The following is a 27,554-nucleotide window of genomic DNA, read 5'->3' on the forward strand; positions in this document are numbered from 1 at the left end:
GGAGAGGAGGGATGGGCAATCTAGGAGCGCCTATGGCGAAGGCGGGGTGGCGTGTGATGCAAAGATCAGAAAAGAGCCTTCCATGGGGCAAATGCAGAGGTCCCAGTAGGCCAGAATAGGAGCAGAGAGAGCACTGTGGCAGCAGCATGCCGAGCAAAGAGGGGGAGCCATGGGAGGGCGGGGGTCTTGCAGGGCCATGGAGGCCAGGGTCAAGAGTTTCCATTTTATTCCAGGTGTGATGGAACTCACTGGAAGGTCTCAAGCAGGGTTGTGGTGTGATATGACTTAAATTTTTACCAGATCCCTCTGGCTACTCTGCAGAGGTCGGATGGTTGGAGAATAAAAGGAAAGCTGGGAGACCAGCCAGGCTGCAGTTTAGCGGCTTGAAAGAGAGCATGATGGAGGCTTGGAGCCGGTGGAGACTGTGGAGGGAGAGAGCAGGGCGGATTGACTGTGTGCTTGCAAGGCAGACTTGGCCCCACCTGCTGATGGAGAGGATGCATGTGCTGGAGATGGAGGCGGGAGAGGGCAGCGGGGGTCAGGAAAAGAGGATAATCAAGGATGGTCTTTGACCTAAGTGACTGGCCAGAGGGTAAGCATTTTCTGAGATGGGAAATAAAACCTGGAGAATAACAGGTTTAGTAAAGAGGTGAGAGTCGTGACTTCTGTTGTAGACACACAGGTTAATTATGAGACGCTTAGAAAGCCAGTTAGAAAGATGAGTCTGCAGCTCAAGAGAGAGGTCAAAGCTGAGATATAAAGTAGGGAGTTATCTGATGGAAATAATATTTAAAGTCATGCGGCTAAATGAGATCAGCTGGAGAGAGGGGAGAGTGGGTGAGAAGAGCCAAGGGCCAGCCCCTTCTCCAGCACCAGGGGGTTGAGCAAGGAAGGGAGCCGCCAGGAGACTGGAGGAGACCTGGGGAGTGAGGTGTCCGGAGGCCAAGACGAGTGTTTCAGGAGGGAGGGAGCCATCTACTGCCAGCTGCTGCTGGGCGATCAGGTCAGATGACCACAGAGAAACAACCAATGGGTTTGGCAACTCGCTGGCCATTGGAGACGTTGACCATGAAAACAGTGTAACATTTAACAGCTTGTTCCAGAAGCAGGGGAAGGTGAGAGTGGTAGGGGCAGCTTTTGTATTAGTCTAGCTGAGGTGGCACAGAAGAGCCAGATGCCAGGAGAGGCAGGGGAGAGAACAAACAAGATCGCAGCTCCCGCCTCCAGGCCATTTTTATAAACGCTTCACAAACCAGCTCCCGCAGAGGCCCATGAGGTAGTTATCATTATGTTCATTATGCAAACGAGGCCCAAAGCCCAGCAAGGTTATCAGTTCAGGGCCCCTGGCCAGGACCAGAGACCAGGCCTGTCCGATCCCAAAGCCCCTGCTCCCACTCCCCAAATGCCAGCCCTGCCAGCCTCTCCTCTGCCTCTCCTGGAAGCTCCTTCCCACATCCCCTCCCACCTCCCCATGCATCCTTGTCCTTTGATCATCTGTCAGCTTCCAGCAGTCTTGGCCTCTGCCTCCCTCCTCTAGGAAGGATCTGCTTTTTCTCTTTGATCCTGCATGTCTGTCCTTGCTGGCTGAGTCCTGAGCTGGGCCCCTGTCCCCACCCCACCCCACCTCCAGTCCTTGCAGGATGTTGTTCTCACACCGAGGCAGGGGTGGCCTGCGAGAGTTTCTGAGAGCCTTGGGGGAGCCTGGGCCTGTGGAATGGGAGTGTAGCTTCTGCCTCCTTGACTGTCATTTGTAAAGAAACTAGGAGACCTTCAGGTCTGGGCGGCCTGCAGCCCAGTCCCTGCTCAGGACCGAGGGTCCAGAGACATGAGCTCACCGGCCAGGGATGCCTGCAGAGGCATCCAGGAGCAGGAAGCCGTGCATTCTTACCCTGATGGAGCAAGATGGGCCTCAGAGTTCTCCTCAAGGGAATGGTACACATGAAAGAGGTGTCTAGGAGTCCTAAACAGGGAGATGTCAGGGGCAAAACTGGCCACCTGGCTGCTACTACCACCAAATGCACTTCAGACAACAGAGGGACGCTCAGGACCTCAGAGTTCCTTTTGGAGCTAGAGTGATTCCAGTGGGAAGTCATGGGTGAAGCCCAGAGACAAGTGTGGTAGAGATGCCCTAGCAGGAGCTAGGCCACCGAGCTCTCTGCCCGGCCTGGGTGTTCCTCTCCCTCCCCAGCCTCCTCTTTCTGGTCATGATGGAGTTGGCTGCCCAGGATGCCCAGAGCCACCTCTTCCCTAGGAGTCTGAAGCCCTGTCTGTCCCCAGCTGCTCTGGGAGGGCCTGGTACCCGGCTCCCAACTAGAGGAGCGGAGGGGACCCAATACACAGACACCTCTGGCCTGGTGGTACTCCCCAAAGACCTGACAGGGGGTGCAGAAATAATCAGTTTCTTACACATGCCCCGGGGTTATTTTTAAGACTCTCATTCTTTCCTGGTTTATTTTTAAAGTATCACTGGCACGTGGCTGGCCAGCTGCCCTTCCCAGGTGCTGGTGCCAATTTAGGCCAGGAGTGATGCTCCCTGTTCCCAGGGCTCCCACTGAGTGTCAGAGTTAACCAGCCCCTCACTGGACAGTCGGGGAGGTTCCTGCTATGCCAAGAGCCTGGGTCCAGCCTGGGGCAAGTGAGTAGGTGGGCAGCAGGAAATCCACAAGAAATTCCGGCATCTCTGTCCTTGACCAAGTCACCTCCCCCGCCAAGCCTCAGCTTCCTCACTCCTCGGTGGGGTCCGAGTGATGATGACGCCTGCCTCGCTGACTGTCAGACACTCGAACGTGAGCCATAAACTAAACGTTGTGCCAATGAAGTAGAATGTTGGAACTAACTCCCCCTACAAGCATGCTGTCCCTATTGTCACGCTAACCCGCCTCCAAGCCAGGCCCTCCTCCCCAGGTAGGTGGCTCCCAGTCTGAGAGACTCCTCTGCTCCCCTACCCCTTGCCCACTTGCCCCGAGGCCTGCCTTGCACATTTCCAGTCTGGCTGAACTTGAATCCAGGCCGCCTGGGTGAAGGGCAGCTGTCGGGCTGCTGCGGACCAGTAAAGGGCTTCGGCTTGAGATGAGGGGACAAGAACCACCCGACCCCAGCACCTCACCCCACCCACCTCCTCCCGAGAACTTAGGTACTGAAAGGCAGTTTGAAAGTTTAGACTTGTTTCTCTGTAGCCAATGGGGAGTCATGGCAGCTTTTTAGGCCCAAGAGTGACATGTGCAGAGTGGAGTGTGATCTGGAAGGAGGTGTGGGTAAGATTAGGGGCGAGGGAACTGGAAGCTGCTGTGAGATGAGAGTTAGGAACTGCTGCCCACGTCCTGGCTGGAGAGGGCGAGAGCCCAGACTATGGCGGTGGCCGAAGGAGCAGAAAGGGCAGGGCTAGGGAAGGAGGAACGGCTGGGACTAGGTATGGGGGAAGAAGAGAAGGCAAAGGGAAGGCGTTCGCTGATCGACTGAGGAATGAGGACGTTATGAGAAAGCAGGGAGCACAGAGAGGACCAGCGTCGTGGGGGTGAGTGGGAATGACGCGTTCAGGCGGCCAACCCAAGCTGAGGGTCGTGGTTCAGCTAGGTGGCGAATGGAAATACGGAGCAGAACTGGAGGCAAGTCCTCGGTGGTCTCCCTGCAGCCGGCATCAGAGCATCCCAGGCCAAGTCTTGGCTCATTCTTACAGTCATGGTGCAGAATAAAGCAGAGGCATCAAGAGAGACTGCAAAGGACCAGGAGGAAGCAGGAGGGTAGAGCTTCCAGAGACGAGGAAGGTTGGCCATCAGGGCTGAGCACGGCCAGGACATGAGGGGAACGAGGGTGCCTCCATGCGTGATTGTCCAGGCTGCGCACTGTCCCAAAGAGTCCAGCTGAGAGGGGAGGGGTTTGCTGGAGTCCCGCCTGCTCACCCGGCTATGCACTGCCAGCGGTTGTGCACTTTTTTCTAATCTGCCCTAGAGTGCCATGGAGCTAGGGCAACCCTGCCCACAGGGCCCTGGGTCTGAAGCTCAGCAGGTTCCTGACGCTCTTGGGGAGAGCAGTCTTCGTGGGTGAAGTGAGGCTGATGGGGGTGGGGGGAGCAAGACCTAGAGGGCACGGTGGGCCCGCTTCCCTTCCTCCCTCCTCATCTCCCTCTCTTCTCTTATTTTAAAGATTCGAGGCCAGTAATGAGAAGACAGCAGAGGATGGTTTGGAAATATCTTCGAATGGGGGTCTTCAGGAGCGAAGCCAGGAGAAAGCACAGGGTCGGGGCAGAGTGCAGTCAGGGGGTTAGTCTTGGTAGGGGAGGCCTCACCTCCTCTGAGATGGCAGAGGGGCAGGGAGCAAAGTGCGCAGAAAGCAGGAGAAGTTGTGTGAGGCGGGCCTGGCTCTGCCCCGTACTTGCTGTATGACCTTGAGCAAGTCAACCTCTCTCTGGGGCTTTAAATGGGGATAATAATAGTACCCACTGAATAGAATTGTTTGAGGATTAACTCACCTAGAGCAGTGTGGCACTTAGTAAGTGCTATATAAAGGTCTGCTGGTATTGTTTTGAATTGGGAAGGAGGGAGCAATGACAGAGGCATTTAGTCATTTGAATAAAGTCGAGTACAGAGGAAGCCAGCTTGCCCAGCTTTCACGTTAGGGTTGGTGAGGAGGGAAGGGGAGGCATAACAGAACCGTAAGCAATAGGTGGTGAGACCTCAGTCCTAGGGAGACTGCCTGGGACCTGCTGTCTTCTCACTGTTGGCCTCAAATCTTTAAGACTGGGGACGTTGCCCAGCTTGGAGCTCTTGGCACCACAAAAAGCAAACTCAGGACACCAATGCATAAATAGGCAGCCTCTACAGGCCATAGGAGCCATGAAGTCATTCTCTTATTATACCCTTGCCCAGCCAGTCTCTCATCCGATTCTGGACTGTGAACGGCAGTGCGGATGGAGGGCTTGGAAGGCGGGTGGAGTGGCAGAGATAATTGAAAGGGCCAGGAAATCAGAGGTCAGAAAAGAGGTGGCAAGCCCAGGGTGAGTCAGGCGGCAGAGGCAGGCAGGGGGATGAGCGTCTGCCTCCATGTCTCCCTGTGAAGGGCAGTGTCCCCAAGGTTGGGGGCAGCTGCTTGCTGTCTCCACTGAAGAGAGGCTGAACAAGAATGGCCTGAGCCTCGGTCATTTCTTTTTGCCTGAGGAGCATTTCCGACAGACGGGAAGTAGAGTTGAGTGAAGTGTGTTTCCATGGAGAGTGGTGGATCTTAGACTCTGAGACAAATCTCTCAGATCCATTGGGCCTGGCAGGGGAAGGGGCTGGATTTGGTGGCTTTTTAAGATCCCTAATGGAGTGGAGCTTGAAGGAACAGCAGGGCCCAGAGGCCAGGTCCTGTTGTGGGGGGTCCTGTCCCTTTACTGAGGTGCGGACTGTCTTGCTTCCCCGGATGCATCTCATCTTGTTCTTACACTCCCTGCCCTGGATGGTGGATGAAGTCATGCCAAGAGGCCACCGTGGGGCGTTTGTGGGGTGTTTGAGTGAGCATGTATGGTGGGGAGGGGGGACACCACACCTGCAGGCTGGCTCAGAGAGAAAGAAGGTCCCGGCAGCTGCCTCCAGGATGAAGTCCCTGTTGCCTGGAGTCCCTCTCCTGCTGGGCACGATGCCAACCTACACCATCTGAGCTCCTGAGCCCTGGGGAGGGTACTGAGCCTAAGAAAAGCCTCCTTCACATCTCCTGGCATCTGCTGCCAAATTGCCTGCCAGCTCAGAGCTGTCTGGGCCACTAGCCATGACCAGAAAGGAGAGGGGGGGAAGTAGGTGATGGAGACAGGGCCCACAGGGACCGCACAAGCTCCAAGGCCTGCCCACCAAAACCAACCCATTCATCAAGACTGGCTTCGTGCATCTGCTAGAAATCCACCATGGATACTGGGCAGGGTAGGCCAGTGGATGAGAGAGCCACCTCCGTGCAAAGCCTAACACCTGGCAGAGAGTGGCAAGGGCAGAATGTGCTATTCTTCCAGCCAGGAGACAGGGGAAGATGTGCCAGAGGAGGCAGCCCCGAAGCTTTCCTGGGAGGGCGGAAGAGGTGAAGGAGGGAACTCCAGGCAGCCCCAACGGCATGAGGAAGTGCTCAGAGGTGAGGCAGGTGCACAGAACCCTTGGAACAGAGGGGACCAAAAGCGTTGGAGGAGTCAGGAGAGAGAAGGTCAGGTAAGGGGCGGGGCGGGCTGTGTGCTGGCCTATGTGCTGAACCAGGAAACTCCCAGACTGTACTGTGTACATGTGGGTAACTAAGGAAGGCTTCCGTGTGGTGAGTGGCAGCTCAGTGCCGTGCTTAAACAGATAACGAAATTAATTACAGCTCCTATTTCCTGAGACCTTCCACGTACCAGGTCTTATACTAGGTACTTTACGCGCTGTATTTCTAACCCCAGAGCCACCTAGCTACCTAGTTAGATGTGAGATCAGAAAAACAGTGTGGGTTATGGGAGAAGCAGCAGAACTGAAATCAAGATACCTGGGTTCCAGGTCCAGTTCTGGAGCTACAACCTTGGGTGAGATACCAACATTTCCAGGCTCCACTGCCCCCACATGTCGAAGGGAGACCACCACCTCCTAGTGGACTACAAGGCTGCTGAGAGGATCAACAGGAATGTCCTAAACACTGTAGAGTGCAGCGTCCACATGAACTCCCCGAAACCAGCCAGGGCCCCTCTGCTGTGCCGCTCACCTTGTGGGCACACCTAAAATGCAGTGCCGGGAATCCAGCACCTCCACCTAGAGTAGCTGGAGTTTAGCTGGGGTGATGTCCCCTTAGACAAGTGCAAGTAAAAGGGACTTTGGAAAAGAAATGGCACCACTTAGCCAGTGTCAAAAGCCAGCAGTAGGAAGCCCAGGCCACTCCCTTGTTCCCTCTCAGTCCACACCAGTCCTGTCTCTGCTGTTGTCAATCTCTCTGGCTTCTCTTCCCTCATAACGCTGACTTGCATGTGACTTTGGCTCACCCTGGACCCAGCTAGGACCTGACTCTTTGTAACCCTGCAGCTCAGTTCCCCAAAGCTGACCGGCTTCTCAGCCCCTGGGAGAGACAACCTGATTGGCTCAGGGCAGGCGATAGCCTGGATCCTCTTAGATCAGGCAACCCACCCTGGTCCTCTGTGGCCCTGGCCAGGGTCCCAGGTACAAAGGGGCTGCCTAGGCCTACCCTTAACTAGGGTCATTGCAGGAAGGACAGCTCCAAAGAGGAAGGGAGAAGGCAGGCACCCTAGACACGTTCGCCACAGACAACGGCCTCCCTCAGGGCCCTGAGCCCCTGCCCTCCAGCTTCCCTCTTCTCACCTGCTCTGTCTGGCTCAGGGCCATATTTACACATCCCAGGAATCTTCACAGAGACCTCCAGGGAGCTGCTCCCTGAGACAGAAAGCATGGGCCATCAACCTCTGGGTTCCGTCAGCCTGGCGGAATGCAGAGGAGGGGCTCAGAGAGAGGGTTTTTAAAGGGACACCATCAGGACACCATCTCCTCATATAGTCTGAACATCTACTATATGCGGAACACCAAGACTCTAGAACCCAGATCCTGCCCTAGAGGCTTACAGTGGTCCTAAGATGATGGCCTACTGGACGCCATGCTCTATTAACAAAGAGTATAGTCCTAGGGGGACCTGAAAGCACCTGGACTCGAAGATCAAAAGATCTAGGTTGAATCTTTGCTTTGTCAATTTTCATTGGTCTGACCTCGGGCAAGCAGTCTCTGTTTCCTCATCAACATTCAGCTAATAATGCCCACCTCGAAGGTCATGATGAGGATTAGAGAAAATTGATGCAAAGGTCTCTGGATTCCCTGATACTGTCGCCATTATGAGTAGAGACACTAAGAGCAGAGAGAGCACAGTCTCTCTTCTGGCCTGTGAGTGCCTCCCTTTCTCTCCCCTTCCTTCTTCTTACGCCCTAGCCCCTCCCCATTCCCTCCAGCCACCCTAGGCCCAGCGGCACAGAGAGGAGATCAGGAGGCAAGTCCCCACCCAGGAGACTAGGTCTGGGACCGGACCACCTCCCAAAAGCCTTGTCCAGTGTCCAGTGTCACCCCAGACCAGCCAGCCCCCTGCCCCATTCTGCGCAAGGCCGGCTTGACTAAAAGGAGCTTTGCTTACAGAGGCATCGCCGCGCGTAAGGAGATGGGTAAATGTGCCAGGCAGCGTCTGCCAAGAGAGGCCGAGCGAGTGGCAGAGATGGATGCTGTGTGGAGAGCTGCGAGATGGGGAAGCTGGAGGGGCCAGAGCAGGAGGAAGTCTTCTTGGGAGAAGGCAGTAGGGATGGCGGCAGGAAGGCAGCAACCAGCAATCCATCAACGTAGGGGAAGCAATGAGTGTTTGAGAAAAGGAAGGAAGGTCTTCACGATAATTCTGTAAACCTAAAATTGTTCTAAAATAAAAAAGTTTACTTAAAAAAATAGTAAATGGTTAAAAAGAAGAAGAAAGGGAAAAGAGAGTATGGCCTTAGCCAGTGACCTTAATCCAATTTCTGGTGCCAGGCAGCCCTGCGCACCAGCCAGGTGTTCACATCCACTCTGAACAATGCTCCAGGTACCTAGGGCCATCTTTGGAGGCCATCGGGGCAGAGGATGCCATGCTCCCAGCCACAGGAACATTGGCAAGGTTGCTACGCCCTCCGACTCCCTCTGTTTTCTGGGTGCCCACAGTCCCATTGTCAAGAAATGGCCCCTTGGACACACCCAGCACATCCGGGGGCAAGGCTTTACTTAAGGGACAGTCTTCTCTCACCTGCCCGCTCGCTTGTCTCTTTTCCGAAGGGCGCGACTGAGCCATCCTTGTCTCTGCATCCTCTCCCAGCACTTAGTCAAGTGCCTGGCACAAAGCAGTAGGTGCTTAAGAAATGTTTGCTCAATTAGTTAATTAAGACAAGCTCAGAGGGAATGAAGTCATTTTCATTTTGTCGATATTCCAGTCAATATTCTTGAGACCGCCCAAATACCACAGCCTCCCTGGGACCCCTGCTGCCCCCTCAGCCTCCTGGATGCCACACCCCCTCTTCCAGGGCTGGCTCAGGCCAGTGGAGGGCGTCTTCTGTGGAGACACAGTACACTGTCAGGCCAAGATTTTGGGGAGAACAGCCTGGGTGGGAAGGGGGAAGAATCTTAGCTACAGAAGTCACTTGCTTTGACAGACAGAGGACAAGCTGCCTACCTGCCTCTCCGCACCACAACTTTCCCAGAGCAGACTTAAAAAGAGCAATTCATGAAGGTCCCACTCAGATGGGCCATGGACCCCGACCCCTGAACCCGGTCTAGAGGTCCTGGAGGCCACTGAGAAGTGGTGAAAAGAAAGCATGACTCTCCCTAGGAAGGACCGGCTCTGCCATATACCTGTACGGCCTTGTCCAAGTCACCCAGCCACTTGGCTCAGTCTCCTCAGCTGGAAAACCAGGGCACCTGCCGTCCAGGATGTGGCATCTAATCAACTAACACTGGTTAGGCCTCACAAAGCGACGGGCCTGCCTTTGTACCTGGCTCAGCCACTCGCTAGCTGTGCAGTCTTGAATGAGTACGGAAACTTTCCGTGCCTCAGTTTTCTCATCTGTAAAATGGAGATAATATCTATCTCAAAGTTTTTGTGAAGAGTAAATGAAATAATGTATCTAAAGCACATAACACAATGCCTAGCATACAAATGTCCGATAAATGTGAGCTTTATTATTTACTACTATCACTATTATTACCACATTACTACCACTGCCACCATTACTATCAGCTACTGCATGTCAGGCCCTGAGCTACTGAGAGGACAGGACACCATTCCTTTCCTCAGAGCCCAGAAGGAGACTCGGAGGACAAAATGAGACAAGAAAGAAGAGGGGGAGAGGAAGCGAGAAGGACCAGGGAAGGAAGAAGTAGATTAAAAGGCAAAGACTCAGTGTCCCAGGAGACGGGTCTCCAGGGCTAGATGGGAGTAAGGGGTGGAATCAGGGGCCCCTCAGGGCTCAGCAGTCAGCAGGGAGAACCTGGGGACCAATAAGACTTCTTGAATGCCCTGGCCTATCTTGGCCCTGGAAGACTCAGGTGGGGACCAGCAGCCATCTCCTCCTTGACTCCATGTGGCTTCTGTGCTAGGAGGCTGTTTGGGAGTAGGGTAGAGGGAACATGATTTTAAGTCTCTGAAGAGCTGACTCTGGCTGCCCATCTGCTTCATCTGGGGGGGATGTTACTCAGAGCAGTGCTAACCAGGCCAGCCCAGCTCCAGCCCCCACCTCCCAGGACGCCCAAGGGTTCTCACCCCATCCACAGCATCTGTTCAGTGCCAACTAGGACGGCTCTACAAAGACTCATGGGCCTCAGCAGCTGTGGGCCTAATGTGCACCCAAAGGCCATTGCTTTGGGGACCCAGCAGTCCCAGTGAAACTACTGCTTTCTCCCCTGTTTGTGGGTTAGGGAACATGGCCCCTCTGAACACCCAGAACCATAGAACCAGGGTCCCCAGTTCCTGGGCCTCAGGCCTGTACCGGTCTGTGGCCTGTTAGGAAGCAGCCCGCACAGCAGGAGGTGAGTGGTAAGAGCGAGCGAAGCTTCATCTGTATTTGCAGCCGCTCCCCAGTGCTAGCATCACCGCCTCAGCTCCACCTCAGATCATCAGGCATTAGCTTCTCATAGAAACACCGGTCCCCGGTGCCAAAAAAGTTGGGGACCACTGGCATGGAACATCACAGGGCTTAAAGAATATCTCCTCCAGCCTCTTCATTTCCCAAAGGAGGAACTCCAGGCCCAGAGAAGGCCAGGGTCTTGCCTATGATCGCAGTGACACAGGTAGACCAAGCCCAAACCCCAGTCTCTGACTCCCGTCCCTGTGGAAGACTGTGGTGGAAAGAGAATTGCCGTGGAATTTCAAGTTTGCTTCTAGCATTTACGGCCCGAGATAAAACACTTTACATCTCCAAGCCTCAGTCTCCACATCTGTAAAATAATAATAATAATTAATAATAATAACACCTCTTCTACAGGATTGCTGTGTAAGCTCAAACAATACAATATATAGAATAGAAACTGCTTAGCAAATGACAAAGCCCTACACAAGTGAAATACAAGAATTTTTATTATTATTCTAGAACTTAAAGCATTGAACATGTTAGGGACTCAAATACAAATGCTAGCTGAGTGGATTAATGTTTGAAGCGTGGTGAGTGATGGGCAAAGGGCTCCAGGAGCACTGATTATTTAGGCGGGTAGATCAGGGAAGGCTTCACGGCAAGGGTGATTTTTGAGATGGGCTTTGATGAAGGTGTAGAAGCCCATCGAGAGGAGGAGGAAAGCATGAGTGGTGTCCAGAAACATGGAAATGCAGCCCTGGCTCTCCAAAGAGCTGTGGATACCAACGCCACATGCAGCTTTGGGCTCCAGACCCTGCTTAAAACTCCCCCTTTCCTTCCGGGCTTGGGCATGGTACATGGAACAGGAACTAGTGATTTATTAAATCCTAAAATATAACTTGTCAGAAAAGAAATAACTCTCTAGTTTAACTTTCCATTTGATAAGTAAGAAAAACTGAGGCTCAGGGAGCTGACATGCCTTAACAGAGGCCCTAGAGTAGGCTCAGCAAACTAGGGCCCATGGACCAAATTTGGCCCACCACCTGTTTTTATAAATATAGTTTTACTGGAGCACAACCATGTTCATTTATTTGCATATCGTCCATGGCTGCTTTCTTGATAGAATGTCAAAGTTGAATAGTTGCAAGAAACCAAATGGACTATGAAAAACCAAAGATATTTACTATCTGGTCCTTTATAGAAAGAAGTTTGCCACCTCTTCTCCTACAGCAAGGTAGTGGCAGGGCTGGGATGGGAGCCACGTCTCCAACTCCCGGTCAGGTGCACTTTAACTCTGTGCAGCCTTGTCCCTCTGGGACCCGCCCCTCCCTTATAACACCACCCACAGGGTGAGATTTCAGGCAGCCAGGCTCTGGGCATGCTCAGCTCAAGGACTCCTGATATAGACAACAGGGAACACCTAAACTGCCCCACTGTTGCCTCCACCACCCAACAGGGCCTCTTGCAGCCCTTTTGGGGGGAGTCTGACAAGGGGATACCAACATCCACTCACTTCTCCATGGGCAAAACAGGAAGCGCCAGAAAGCATAAGTGTAGGACTCAGATCAGCAAGATGTCAAAGTTTCAGACGCAGCCTTTCAAGAAGCAAACGGAGGAAGAAGACTGGGTATCTCTGGCGATCTGCTGAGATGCCCAAGTCCACTTTAAAGTGTTCTGTAGAATTCTTTCCTCACTGCCACCTGTCCCTGGTGGATTCATGTAATTCAAACCCCACCAGATCCAATCTGTTAGAAGTTCTGAACTCACACATGTCCTATCCAGTTGTTCATAAGGATGCAGGCAGGCCACGGGCCTGGGCCATGGCCACCTGGTACAGTGGCTAGTCTAGAACAGAATCCATAGGCCCCAAGTCTGTTCCCTGGCCAAGCCACCTGGGTTGCTGCCTTGTTCTGTGACACTACCTGCCCTGGGCCTCACGCTCTGTCCATCTTCCCTGTCTCCATCCCTTTCAACCCTCAGGCTCATCTTTGATGCCTCCCCTCTTTAATTCACTCATTCGACATAGATTTATCAAACGCCAGCGATGTGCCAAGCTATCTTCTAGGTATGGGAAATAGAGCAGTAACAAAAAAGACAAAATTCCCTGCCCTCATGGAGATTCAGTTTAAACCCACAAAGGCAAGAACATCTTACACATTGTGCATCTACTCTTTTCTCCCTCCCCTCTCCTCTGTTCCTCCCCTTCCGCCCCCCTCCCTGAACTCAGTACACTACTGAGCACTTGACAATAGATCATGCAGAGGCCTCCTAATGAATCCTCCTGCCCCATCTCCCACCACCAAGACCCTCACAGGCATGCCAGGGAAGTCCTGCTCGACACCTCTTTGGTATGTCTGTCCCCTACTCAGGAGCCACCAGTGGCTCCTCATTGCCCTCAAGATTTGAATTCCTGCGCCTACCCTTCACATTTTAACCCTTGCCCACCTTATCTACCTTCACTACCCTAGTGAACTTTCAGCTCCAAGAAGACCAGAATTTTTGTTGTTGTTAGTGTTATAATGTTCATCACTTTCTACTTATAAAAAATGAACTGATTTTGGTAGAAAATATAAAATATATAAAAGAAAATTAAAATTAATTATGAGCCCATAATTCAAAGATAAACCCCATGAGCTTTTTTAGTATATTTCCTTCCAGCTTCTCTTTCTGCATGTGTGTACAGATACATTTTTTTTATACTTATATGTTGAGTGTGGGACTTCATTATACATAAATAAATTCTATCCTACCTTTTTTACTTAACATTCTATGGTGGTTTTCTATGTAATTAAGAGACTCCTTAAAAACAGCACTTTAATGGCTGCACAATATTCCAACACATAAATATACCTTAATATGTTTAACCCAACCCTATCAGTGAGCATTTGGATTGCTTACAATTTTTCACAATGAAAATGCTGCAATGAACATTCGTGTTCGTAAATCTTTGTTCCAATCTCTGGTTATTTTCCCAGCAGAGATTTCTACCAGTGGCATTGCAGGGTCAGCGGGTAGACACATATCTAAGGTTCCTGATGCGTATCGTGAAGCTGCCTGCATGAGAAAGCGTGCCGGTCGCCCCTGCTCCCCTTCTGTGAGAATGCCCACCAGTCTCAGGCAGGTCGATTTTCTCCGCCCTTAACACTCCATGTATCTTCCTAGCATTGTGTCTTTGCTTCAGTGGCTCCTCTCTATCAGAACCTTGCATTTCCCAACCATCCTTCAGAGCTCAGGTTCAGGCTACCTCCTCCGTGAAGCCCTTCCTGATACCTCAGCTGAGGTTCTCCACCTCTAGCCTAACTACAGCCCCTGTCTTAAATTCTTCCTAAAACATTTCCCACTGTTGCCATTGACTTACATAATTTGTGTAATAATGACCTCTTCTTTGTACGCATTGATGTTTTTCAAAATGCTTTCACTGAGAAGTTTCATCTGATTCACTTTCGGAAGGAAAGTATTTTGAGGTCAAGGACCAAGGTTGATCATCTGGGTCTACTTACTCTGGCCCCATCACCAGCCTCAAGTCTAGCCCAACCTCAAGCTAGCCCTTGATTTAATGGAAGTTTATAACAGCCTTCACCATTCCTTGGCCTTCCAGAACAGATTTTAGGATGCCCCCTTCTGCAGGGAGGACAGAGCAAAGACAGAGGGCCTTGGATTCCAGTCTGGGCTCTGTCACTGATTCGCTATGACCTGGGGCTGGTCCTGCCCACTTCTGGGCCTCAGTGTACCCATCTATAAAATGAGCAAGTTGAACTATATAGTCTCCCACACTCCAGAATTGATTGCCCCTGCAGCCCCTGGTCCCATGCACCCAGAGCAGCCCTGGGGTGCCTTTGAGGGCCCCTGTGCAAAGCCAGCCTCTGGGATAGGCTGGAGGGAGCTGGCCAGAGAGAGGCAGTCCTGGCTCCAGGCCAGGCTGTGTCTGCAAACACTGACCTTGGCTGCCGCAGGGATTTTCCATGACACCAGCACCCTCCCCCTCAGCTCCCCCTGATCCCGAGGGCCTGTGGAAGGTGGGGGATGGGAGTGGTGGGGGCTGTCCTATACTAGAGGACCCTGAATCCAAGTAATAGGGGCACCTGTAGATGGTAGAGAGCTCAAAGAAAGAGAAAGCAGTGGGCCTACACTGCAAAGGCTGGGAGGAAAGCAGGGGTAAAGAGAGAACCTGCGGGTAGGGAGTGGAAGAAGAATTGAAAGAGGAGCCAGGAAAATGGGAAGAGAGGCCTTGGAAAGGGGCAGGGTGGAGGGAGGGAGGGCGCTATGCTTCAGAGCTGTCCTTCCCAGGAGCTCTGGCCTGGAAGGGACAAACTCCAGACCCAGTTCTGTGTACTGGTCCCTCCCCCAGCCCAGGTCCATGAGGCCATGATGGTTTCCCAGGGCTGGCATGGGCCTTAGCCAGGCCCCGGGCAGAGGGGATTCCTTCTGAGGCCCTGAAGCTGACCTCCTTTTGCAGGGTCGCAGGGAGGGCAGGAGATATGAGTCACTAAAGGCCCTCTCCCAAGGCCTCCCCTTCCCTTGCTGGGGTATAAGGGAAGGTTTCTCCTCTCTGCACCCTGGATATCAGGACTGTCTGGGTTGAGCAGCATTTTCTGAGCCGCTGCTCCCACCATGCCTTGTGCAGGATACTGAGGGGACTTGCCGGCCCTCCAGGAGCTCAGAGCCCAGTAAAATTCTGCAAGTGTGAGTGCGCGAGTACCAAGCCTTTGAGCCAGGCAGAGGGAGAAGCCCCTCCAGCTCTGAGAAGGATCCCAGAAGGAATTCTTCTTGGAAAAGGTGGTATCTGAACCGAACTCTACAGGAGGGAGGGGAAGGCCTGCGCTTCTCCCCAAGTCCACCGAGCCAGGCAGGCTCGCCCCTCCCTCCCCAAGGTCTGGGCACTGCTGCCAGCTTCCTTCCACCTCATCTCCTTTAACACACCAATTAGGCTCCTGCGAGCCTCCTGTCTCACTTCCTGGCTCCACACTGCTGCCATCTCCAGACCAAAGGGGCTGTTCCCTCTCTGTGAGGAGGCAGGGTCATTATTGGGCCTCTCTGAGTGGCCCTGAGCCTCAGGTCCAGCAGGAGAACCCGGACCCCTCTGGGGCACCTGTGTCTTGCAGGCAGCCCCCTGGGGCTGCCTCTGTCTCCCTTGAGCTCCTCCTCCTCTCTGGCTGCCCCACCAGGCCCAGGCAACACCCTGAGGTCAGGCCCCACCCTATGTCCAGCTTTGTATGAGCCCAGCTTGGCCCAGACTTCACAGCCTTTGGGCACCGGTCACTCATCCATCTTCCCTCAGGGCAAACATTAGCCCAGCCAGTACCCATATTTACATTAGATAACTAGGTCTACAGGGAACCGGGAAACAGATCGCAGCCAGGCATTGCCAAAGGTTGTGTGTTTCTAACCTACAGGAGGGCTAAACCAACCAGAGACAGGACATCAGAGAATCCCAAAGTCTTGGAAGACAAACCTTAGAGTTCTCAAAACGCTACAGAGGAACATTTCCCAAACTAGGCTCCAGAAAACACTTGTCCAGCAACATGCACTGGGAAAAAAGCATTGGAAGGTCAAACGAATGAGTAAACAGCACATTCTCCCAACTTTGACTTTGCACGTTAACACGTGTATGGCTCTGAAAAAATGACACTGAAATCAAATGATAACGAATCTTGTGAAATTCAGCCTTCCTCCAATTTAATTTAACCAAGCAACCCTTTTCTCATCCAACAGTTATTAACAGTCCGTGGAACTGATATTCCAGGAAATTAACTTTGGGAAACACTGATCATAGAATGGCGATGCCAAAAGGAACATTAAAGACCATCTAATCTAGATGTTTCCCCCAAAATATTCATACTAATGATTAATAGTTATTGATCTCAAGGTCCTAAGCATTCTAAGTCTACTAGCTCACCAAATCCCCCACAGCGCCTCTGTGAGGTAAGTACATGACTATTCTCATTTTATAGATGAAGAAACTGAGGCACTTGGAAGATTAAGTAATTTGGCCAGAGTTAAAAGCTCTTTGGCTCCAGTGGCTGTGCACTCTCATCCATGTCACTAAACTGCAGAAGTTTCCCTGCAGAAAATAGAAACATCTATTTTCAGTGTTTTAAAAGCTAACGGTAACTTAATTCAGTCTCATAGAATCAGTTATCCCGTGCTCATCAGAAGTTGTGATTGGCAGATGTGTTCTTAATTAATTTTGATGGGAAAATAATTAATCATTGCTGACATAATTCTCTCTTCAGTTCCTGTCCTGTGTAATAGCTACATTGCATTGATCAACACATTGTACTTCGGAAGTAAAATCTTTCAAAATTTAGGCTCCATGAATGGGTGGGTAAAGGGGAGAGAAAAAAAAAAAAAAGTCATCCCTAGCAAGGAAAAAAAGGTAGGAACCTTTTATCTTGCCCTATCCTCCCATGTCGCATATGAGGAAAATTGATGATGCCCAGAGAGGGAAAAGGACTTCCCCAAGGCACAAAGCAAGTTAGGGTCAGGGCCAAGTGAGGCACTTAGAAGATTAAAGAATTTGGCCGAAGTTGAAAGCTCTTCGGCTCCAGTGGCTGTGCTCCCCCGATCTCCTGCCTCCATCCAAGGCTGTGGCCAGCGTTCTGGCTTTGTGGCCAGCCAGACCAGGGATACAAGGTCAAGCACTCAGGCTGGTGAGCACGTGAAGTCAGTGGGAAACAGGCCACTGAGCCCGGTCCTGCCAAGGCCGTTACCAAGGGCTAAGACTTGTGCTTTGACTAGAATAAGCCACAAGGAGAGAAAGTCCAGTAAGAGATACGGCTGGACCCCCAACTCTCTGCATCTCCCTGGAAGGCAGAGTTTCAGCCAATTTCTTAGCTCCTTAGTGATGTCAAGAGGAGAATAGAAGAAATGACACCCAAGGGTTCTCGACTCACCTCGTATTTTTCCTGTTGCCTCAAAATATTTATAATTAATTTTTACGTCCAACCACCTGGCTTCCTCGGGTGAATCCAATGCATCCGGCCAGGTTCTAAGGCCTCCTCTTAGCTCAGTTGCTCCCATGCAGGAAGGCTGAGTGAACAGGGCAACCTTTGTCATAATGAGCCAGAGGGCAGAGAAAAGAGCATTGAGTTTGGAACTGAGTATCCATAGTTACAGTCCTGGGTCTGCTATTCACTAGCTGTGTGACCTTGAGAAGGTCACTTTCCCTCTCTGGGCCTCCATTTTCTCATCTGAACAACATAAGCCATATGATCGCTAAGGGCCTGTCTGGCTCTGAGAACTTTTAAGTCTCTGGTGGATTCAGGCAGGGCCGTTGGGAGAGGAGGGGCGGGCACAGCGCTGGTCAGTGCTCTGAGAAGCAGCAGCTAGAGTCTCATGGTCAGGGCATGAGTTCCGGCTGGTGAGTCCCTCGGATCCTGTGAAGGAGTGTCCTCAGAGAATCAGTCAGGGCACAGCCTCATGTGTATCAGTGACGCACAAGGACAGGTGGAGCCCCTCACCCAGAGACCCGGTGCTAGAGAGAGGGAGAAGACGAGGACCACCTTTTGCCTTTCCTTCCCTCATAAACTCCGGCCTGACGTGGGCAAGGACCAGGCAGGCAGCGGGCCTGCTGGCAGGCAGAAAGGACTTGCCAAACTCCCAATTACTTCCCAGAAGTTCCGCGGTCCCCCGGGAGGGCTCCACCCCAGCTGGCGCCCCTCCAAGCTGGGCGCCCACGTCAGCAGGTCCTCGTAGCTCCCTTGTCCTTTCACCTAGTGACAATGGAATGGGCGAAGGGGCAGGCACACGCTGACCCTGGGCCCAATCCTTGGAGAAGCATCTGATTCCCTGGGCATTGCACTCCTAACGCCAGTTCTGCCAAGTACAGCTCAGGGCGGTGCCTAAGAACAAGGCTCCAAGTGGAATGCTCCCCTCTCGGGGCCTCAGTTTCCCATCCTGGTCACCCTTCCTGGGTGATAAATGGGCTCGGAGACATCAGAATTAGCAATGAGTCAGAAAGTCCTAGTGGCCTTGGCCAACTCACGAGGTCTCTCTAGCCTTTATTGCTCCAAATATAAAATGGAGAGAGTCATAATGATGACCTCGTAGAAAGATGTTGAGAGTTAAAGTTAAAAATATACCTGAAGGATAAGCCTCAGCCTGTGGTAGGACGTGAGGGTGGGCCCTAGGGGGCATCTGACACCAAGGGTAAGGCATGTCCAGGCTGGGGCCACCCTGGAAAGGACAGTAGCTATAGTGGAGCATGAGGCTCTGGCCTGATAAGAGCCTTTGATTAAACCTGGATATATCACTTGTTTGAAAACCACTAAATTCAACAGGAGGTGGGGAAGGAAAGGAGATTTCACTTCTGGCTGGGAGACAGGGAAAGCATGAGGGCACTTAGGACCTGGGCAGGCAGAGGCAGGGAGGAGGACGCTGTGAGGAACGTACTGGGAAAGCTGGGACGTGGGCTGTATTCAGATTGGGGAGAGCCCCCCTGAAACTGGAGGGCTTCGCAGGCAGTCCACAATGGGCAGTGAGGCTTCTGGGCGGGTGGGCACTGGGTCTTCCTAAAGGATGGTGGGCCAGGAGAAGTCGCATCCCATGAACAATAACAGGGGGAGGTAGTGATGGTGACGAGAGGGAGTCCTTTTCCCTCATGGAGGGATATGGCTACCTGAGCCCGCAGAGATGGCTCTCGCCCCCAGGAGTGCAATGTCAGGCCAACTTTCCCCTGAGAGATCCCATCACGGCTGTTCTGTCACCGCTGCTTCGGTCACAAACTGCATAGGTTCTGAAGTACTTTCATCTTTTACCCCTGATGGCAGGTGTGGCTGGCAGTCAGGTGGGATTAACAGCTGTAATTCAATGCCTCCAGAGGCAAGAAAAGTCCAGAGAAGGGGATAGATTTGCCCAAGGTCACACAGCCAGCATGTGTGAACCTGGGGAGGGAGGGGCTGGGCTCAGGCCCAAGTTACCTAATCCTTGTTTAGCCCTATCCACAGTGCCATGCCCTCCCCGACATCCTGTGTAGTGCTGGTTTGGGGGACAGGGAAGGACAGAATGAGAAGCAACTCTGGCTCGGGGCCTGCCCAGCTGTCGAGGTGAGTTGTGGTCTGGCTGCTATGGCTGAGCTGGCGGGCACAATCTGTTCTCACCCTGCCGAGGCATGGACGGGCCAGGCAGGGTGGCTCACCAGCTCAGCTGTCCAGACGCCTGGCACAGTCACCAGCTAGCTGCTGTGGCGGGAGCCAGGGAAGCCCATTCTAAGGGCAGCCCATAGCCTCACACACTCTAAGCAGCTGTCCCCAGACTTCTCTGAGCTTTAAGAATCAAATGGCCTTAGGCTGACAGAGATGCCAACTTTACTGGAACTGAACTGCCCCCCAGCCCGGCTGCTCTCTTGGAAATGTGAGTGCAATCGGGTACTTCATTAATTACTCATCATAGTGAGCTGTTACTGAGCACTTGATATGTACCAAGCTGTAGGCTAAGTGCATTAAATGTATGATCTCATTTATTTCTCCCCAAAAGCCCTGTGAGGCAGGTGCTACTTATTAACCCCATTTTACAGATGTGCAAACTAAGGCTCAGAGAGTCCATGGCAGAGTCGGTATTTGAATTCAGACACCAAAGCACACAGTACCTTGCTCTGCCATTCAGTCATCAAACGTGTTTTGGGTATACCCCACAGCATGGCTGGCAATGAGGCGGGGGTAACTAGAAAGGAAGATGACGAGGTCTAGCAGTGCCTACCCTACTACCCCAACCTTGTGTTTATCTGTACATACGTAGTTGGGAGTCCTGGGGGACAGAGCTGGGGGACAGGGGTAACATTGGCCCTAGAGTCCAAAGCTAAACATTCTCAGTACCACACAAAGCAGAGATCACTTCCAGCTGTGAAGAATCCAGGACAATTACATGGAAGAAGTAACATTTGCTTAAGTTTTGATAAGGCTTAGAAAGGAGGAAAACTCGGAAAGACAGCCAGCATTATTTTATCATAAGAATCCTATTAATGAAAGTAATAAATATCTTAACAGCCCAGTGAAGGAAGCAGGGCAAGGACCAGTAGGCCCCATTGTACAAATGAGGAAACATGCTCAGAGACGGGGAGTGATTTGTCCAAGGCCACGCAGCCACTAGTGATACTGCCAGAACTTGTGCCTAGGGCTTCTGAGTTCCCATCCAGGGTCCTTTCCCCTCCTGGTCTCCAGGCAGAACTCGCGACTTAAGGCCGTCTGATGGTTGGCGCAGACGGAGGCTTTGCCTCTGCCTGACTCCTGGCTTGGGGCAGCAGGGAGCAGGGGGAGACAGGGGTTGGGATCGTCTGGCTGGTGATAGTAACACCTGGAAGGATACCCAGGGCTGTTGTTTAACAAGGTCAATGCCACCTCCCCATGAGGACAGACCCTACTTTGGGGCCAGACACAGAGGATAACCCTGAGGTCCAGACTAATGAGGACCCTGGGGTACCAATTTGTCCAGCGGGGCAGGGGGTGCCATCTCCTTTCTCTTTCTCTGACACTAGTAGGCCAGCTGCCTCAGGGAGAGTGGTGGGCCCCATCTGCTTTGGCTGGCAACAGGGAAGTCATCAAGGAGCCATCAATGCCTCAGTTTCCCCCCCTCCACACTGAATGACAGAATGTCAGAGCCCATTCAGTCGAACCTTCTCCCTTAGAATCGAGGAAACTGAGACCCAGAGAGGACAAGGAACAGTTCCAAAGCTCATAAGCACTGAACTAGAACCCAGGTACCCCAACTGACTTGCCAGTACCCTCCACACCATCCTTCTGCCTCTGGACAAAGTTCCCCACAGCCCCACGAGTCAGCCCCCTCTCTAGGTAGAGGAAACAGGTCAAGTTTCTGAAGCAAACGGTTCAAATACAGGTTGCTGTGCTTCCAGACGGCATGACCTTGAGAAAGTCACGTAACCCTCCCTGTTTCCTCCTGCTTTCCTGCCTATCCTATTGAGTCACCACGAGAGTAAAGGACAAAGCTTCAGGAAGGAACTAGCACAGTGGGTGGGGACAAGGATATGCTCACAACTGTGTGTTGTCTTCTCTTCAGCTAGAATGAAGGAGAGGCCAGCCTCTACAAGGTGAAGAGCAGAGAAGGGGGAGGGGAGGAGGGTTTCCGGAAGGGCAAGCCCACAGCGTGTGCTCTCTTCCCTCCACCTCCCCCCAGGCTATGGCCATGCAGCGCCCAGCACAGATGGCGGCAAGGTGTTTTGCATGTTCTACGCGCTGCTGGGCATCCCGCTCACGCTGGTCATGTTCCAGAGCCTGGGCGAGCGCATCAACACCTTCGTGAAGTACCTGCTGCACCGCGCCAAGAGGGGGCTGGGCATGCGGCGCGCCGATGTGTCCATGGCCAACATGGTGCTCATCGGCTTCTTCTCGTGCATCAGCACACTGTGCGTCGGCGCCGCAGCCTTCTCCTACTACGAGCACTGGACCTTCTTCCAGGCCTACTACTACTGCTTCATCACGCTCACCACCATCGGCTTCGGCGACTACGTGGCGCTGCAGAAGGACCAAGCGCTGCAGACGCAGCCTCAGTACGTGGCCTTCAGCTTCGTCTACATCCTCACAGGGCTCACGGTCATCGGCGCCTTCCTCAACCTCGTGGTGCTGCGCTTCATGACCATGAACGCGGAGGACGAGAAGCGCGACGCCGAGCACCGCGCGCTGCTCACGCGCAACGGGCAGGCGGGCGGCGGCGGCGGCAGCGGCGGCGGCGGCGGCGGCGGCAGCGCGCACACCACCGACACGGCCTCGTCCACCCCGGCGGGCGGCGGCGGCGGCGGCGGCGGCGGCGGCGGCGGCTTCCGCAACGTGTACGCCGAGGTGCTGCACTTCCAGTCCATGTGCTCGTGCCTCTGGTACAAGAGCCGCGAGAAGCTGCAGTACTCCATCCCCATGATCATCCCGCGGGACCTCTCCACGTCCGACACGTGCGTCGAGCAGAGCCACTCGTCGCCGGGAGGGGGCGGCCGCTACAGCGACACTCCCTCGCACCGCTGCCTGTGCAGCGGGGCGCAGCGCTCCGCCATCAGCTCCGTGTCCACGGGCCTGCACAGCCTGTCCGCCTTCCGCGGCCTCATGAAGCGCAGGAGCTCCGTGTGAACGCCCCGCGGGGCCTGGAGCACCTGGGAGCGCGCGCGGGGCGGGGCTCCTGCCCCGAGGAGCTGCCGGGGTTGTCGAGGGGCTCGCCCCAGCCGCCTTTAGCCCGTGGGGCGCCCCACACACCCCTCACCACCCTTCCCCAGCCTCCCCATCTCCGACTGTGCCTGCTCGCACCAGCCGGCAGGAGCGGGGCTCTGAGGACCCCTGGAGCCCCCATCTGCGCCCTGCAAATTCCGAGAAATGTGAAACTTGGGGCGGAGGGTAGCAGGGAGGGAAGGCAGAAGCCGGGAGCCTCCCATCCCTTAGGAAATCTAAGGAGCTTCCCAGTCCTCAGAGGCCCAATTGGTACCCAGACCCCCAACCCCTATCCAGAGGGGACTTCGTGTTCCGTGTACGTTTGCATCTCTATTTATACCTCCGTCCTACCAGGTCTCCCACCTTCCCTTGGCTTCAAAAGCCAGGGTGTCTTTGTCCAGGTCACCCCCACTCAGTCCACTCCCCTTCCTTATCCCCAGCTGTGTCTCCCAACCTCCCAGGACCTTCTGTGTTGTTTTGCATGGCTTTGCAGTTATGGAGAAAGTGGAAACCCAGCAGTCCCTAAAGCTAGTCCCCTGAGGGTGGGCAGACAGAGGCAGGACAGACAGGCTGTAGGAGGGGCAGAGAAGGGCGGGAGAAGGCAGTGGCCCTCCAGTCTGCTGGCAGGTGAGAGCTAACCGGCCTCCAGTCACATTCTCAGAGGGGTCAGACGGAGTCCAGCCTTCCAGACACTGCCCTTGGAATCAACAGAAAACTTCATACTTGTCACCTCAGCTGCCGCTGACAATGACCAACTCTGACAACTATGGAATGGGTTTTAGCCTCTGGAAACCCTTTCCTGACTACTCGTCATTTGATTCTCACAACACTCCAGTTAGGTCGCCAGGGCAGGAGCTCTCATCCCCAGTGTACAAATGACAAGGAGACCCAGACAGGTGACTTGACTTGCCCAAAGTGACACAGATAGCAAAGGCAAAGGGGAACAATAACCCAGGTTGCTTGCTCCCAGCCTGGGTGCTCTTTCCTTCCGACTCTTCTGCCTGCTCTTGAAAGCAAAGCTCCTGCCTTGTACTGGCATCATGTGAGCATCTGGGACCTCACCAGACCCAGAGCCCAGGACTGAGCCAATGCTGGGACTCAGCCTCTACTCCACATGGCCCAAAGGCAGGGCTCTGAATGCACCCCTGAGACAGGATAGGACCCTGCTTCCAAACAGGGAAGTCCTCTGATCAAAGCGAGCAGGGCAGAGTCTCGTGGACAAAGGCCAGGAGCTAAGACTCTAGAAGTTGGAGAATTGGGCAGAGCAGCCTGGAGAGATGGCAGGCATACCCTACTGGGACATTAACCCTGACCCCACAGCCATCGTTGGTGCCTGTGTCCCATGCGCATCAAGGAACACCCCTCCCAGGTGGGGGGCTTGGACCTGGCGTGCCCACTGCCTACCCCACCTGCCACCCAGACGCCCAATGGAGAGCAGCAGGTGGACACGAGACCTTAGGCTACACTGTGGAGCAAAGAGCTAGAGCTGGTACCATGACTCAAGACAGCATCAAGGGGTAGGTGAGGGGCCATTCACCTCTCAATATTGTCCTCCCATGCTGTTCCCGTTTCAGCTCCTTAGCACTGCTGAGCATGGCCAACCCTGGCATTCAGGAAAGCTGCAGTGAGGGGCGGGGGTGCACAGGATGATCAACCTTGGCCCGACCCCAACTATATGCTTGGCCTCTGGGAACCCCTGGAAGGGGAGAATTCTGGCCTGGTATGTGTGTAAACCCTGTCTCAGTGTGGAGGTACTGGCTGCCCATGTGCCAAGGAGAGCAGGGCCCAGGACCCAGGGCTGCTGTCTATGTTCATGTCAGGGTGGGGGGTAGTGCTGGCTGCCTCTGTCCTGTGTGTGACCCTGCCCTCGAAGGGTCCTGTCCTGTCAGTCCCGAGGGAGCCACAACCAAAGTCACAGGGAGATGGTGGGGAAGGAGGCTGAATGGCCCTGAGCCGAGTGTGGCAGACCGCTCGGTTTCTGGCCGGGTCTTTCCCAGGGTACCGGAAGGCCAGTGTTGCTTCCCCTCACCCCTTCCACTGCAGGCAGCCTTTCTGCTTCCCCAATGCCTTATGCCTGGGCACACTGCCACAGAATATGCAATATGTGTGGGTGACATGCCCCCACGCCCACACCCCCACCCCGGGCAGCCCCTGGACCCCAAAGGCTGCGGCTGCCACGGCCTCCCTTCTGTCCCTCCTACCTATCTGTCTTCACACTGAGAATGGCGCCTAATAAATGCTGTCCATGGAGACCAGGCTCAGGCTCAGTTGCCTCTGTCATTGTTCACCCTGGGCGCTGCCAGGGATCAGCCATCTCCCCACTGGGGTCTGCAGACACAGCTGGTGCACCTTGGGCTGACTAGACACTTTGCTTCCAGGGACCTCAGGGAGGAGAAGCCTGAGGGCGCCACTGCTTTCCTTTTGTGCGTTCTTCCAAGATGCAGATTTTCTCAGTGTCACCCTGGAACAATCATAAGGACAAGACCTTAGAAAAGAAATCACCTGGTCCAAGCCCCCCATTGTACATGAGTAAGCTGATACCCGGAGAGGGCAAGTCGTTTGTCCTGAGTTACTGAGCAATGAGTCGCAGATCAGGATTAGATCCAGAACTGGGGATTCCAAGTCCCGTGCTCCCCCTCCTCACAAAGCCTGCAGAATCCACCTGGACACACCCCAGCTGACAGTGACACTCCCCATCAGCCAGGATTTGGGGTGCCCTTCTCCTCCAGCAGGCCCGATTGACACAAAAATGTCTTTTTCAAAGGGAGACACATCACAAGCACCTTTCTTCAAGGTACATTTTTCTCTGGGTGTGGAGGGACAACTCACCCAGGGAATGGACCCCAGAGCCCAGGACAGACCCAGGGAGCAGGTGCACCCTGACCAGCAGGTGCGAGCCCCCAGAATCGGCTAGCCAGTGGCTTCCAGACATCACTGAGTACAATCCACAGTAATGCCTTTTACACTGCAACCCCACATCTATCTATATGCCCATCCATCTATCCTTCTTTCATGAAGCAATACTTAACCCCTACTACAGCCAAAGCATTCTACTACTGTCTGTTAGTTCATGTTATGAAATGCTGGTCACGATGCACTAAATTGATTTCTCTCCCCACTGATGGTTTGCTCCCTGCAGATTGAAATACACTGGAGAAATAAAGGGAATAGGGGTAGGGGCACTCTCTCCCAGCCCTCCCACCTACCCGCATAGGTCAACTGAAAGATATAGAGAGATCTATTTATTTGGGGATTCAGAAATCAAAGAAAGAAGTGGTGGCACCTGCATCGCCACCTCCCCAGGAGGCAGGGCACAGTGTGACAGAGCTCCCGGATGCTCCTTGCAGCTGCAGGCGGGCTTCTGGGACATGCTTCTCATTGGCATGTAGCCCTTGGGATAGCCCAAGCTTCTGTTGGTTCACCCGCATCCGAGACCACCTCATCAAAAGCCTCAGCTTCCTGCCCATGGCCCAGTGCCTCTGTCTTTCTTAGTGCAACAACAGCAGAAATGATGTCACTTCTGAGGTCAGCAGTGAGCAGTACGAGGTTGCTTTTACTTTCTTAAACAGTTCTTGTAGGACATAACCATGCTGACGCTTGCCCTCCTTTCTTCGTCACTCGGAATGAAATTATCAGAGCTCTAAGGAATTTCCAAGGGGCTGCATTCATTTCAGTCTTCTGAGAGGTGATTGGAATCATGGCCGCAGTGAACTGCACCCCAGCCCTTGCCCACAGCTCCTCAGAACTGCCCGTGGTCCTAGTGTGAGCTCTTTATCTCCAAACGATGCCTTCCCCGCCCCCCTCACTTCCACACAGCATCTGAGGCAACCTGCACTAAAAAATACGTGCACAACAAAACGAAAATAGAAAACCAACACCGCAGAGTGGGGGTGGGGTATAAAGATACCAAGATCCTGGCAGATGTGGTTACTCCGTGTGAGCATCGGACGGCGAAAGAAGCCTCCCAGGAGCCAAGAGAGAAAGAGGCCTTCGACGGCAACTCTTCCCAAAACATGTCCCGTGGTGTGGCTTGTGGGAAAAAGGTTCTTTGGTCAAGTGAATCTGGGGAAACACTGCACATGTCACTCACCCATATTGCTTCACAGAGCATCTCAGCTTAGCAAAAGTTCTAAAACGCCCTGCCGTGAACACAGCTGCCCACTTTTGCTTACCCCCGTGCCTTGCCCAAACTCACGCCCAACACTAGACCCTCTGTGTGGCACCTCTTCACACCCTGTGTTCAACAGAGCATGCTTTGGGTGCTGATCTATCAAAATCTCGTTGTCCGATGAAGAGAGAAGGACAATCACCCCCTCAATAAATTCTGAAAAGAGTTGTTTGTAAGTCCTTTCATAATTGAAGGCCATGACATTACCAAATACATACTTTATTCTCAATTATGTGTCAGCTGCACCCAAGGCTCAGAGCAGCTCACTTGCCAAGACCAGGCAGTGGGTTGGTGGCAGAGCTGGGATTTGAGCCCAGGTTCGATGGCTCCGAAACACTCATTCTCACCCACCTCACTGTATCATGTTCTCAAGCTCGTCCATGTCTTCAGCAAAGGTTTGGCAGAATCGCAGAGCTGTTTAGGACGTGTCATTTCTTATTCAGAACCTTGGTAAAAGGGGAGGCTGTAACCTAAAATGTCATCCTTGAAAGATGACAGATTCTGATGGAACTAAGAAATCCCGTTTCTCCCAGTTCCTCCCACACGCAAGTGTAAGACTATTTAGCTCTTTCTACTGGCTCAGTGTTGCCTCCAAGCCCAATGGCAACCCACAACTCATCTCAAGGAGCCAGGGACCCATAGGGCTGTCCAGGGCTAGGGGAGGACTTCTTCAGGACAGATATATTGC

General features: G+C 53.3%; 1 protein-coding gene across 1 annotated transcript in view; it reads left to right on the forward strand.

The window, feature by feature from the left end:
- Positions 1–24,955, forward strand: part of KCNK3 (potassium two pore domain channel subfamily K member 3) — a 38,128-nt gene extending 13,173 nt beyond the window's left edge. The window contains exon 2 of the mRNA XM_016129052.2: positions 21,683–24,955. Coding sequence (XP_015984538.2) covers positions 21,683–22,623 — 941 coding nt within the window. The 3' untranslated portion in view covers positions 22,624–24,955. The remainder of the gene's footprint in view (positions 1–21,682) is intronic.
- The last annotated feature ends 2,599 nt before the right edge of the window (positions 24,956–27,554 follow it).

The sequence above is a fragment of the Rousettus aegyptiacus genome, unplaced genomic scaffold (genome assembly GCF_014176215.1).
Source record: "Rousettus aegyptiacus isolate mRouAeg1 unplaced genomic scaffold, mRouAeg1.p scaffold_m13_p_7, whole genome shotgun sequence".
NCBI lineage: Eukaryota > Metazoa > Chordata > Mammalia > Chiroptera > Pteropodidae > Rousettus > Rousettus aegyptiacus.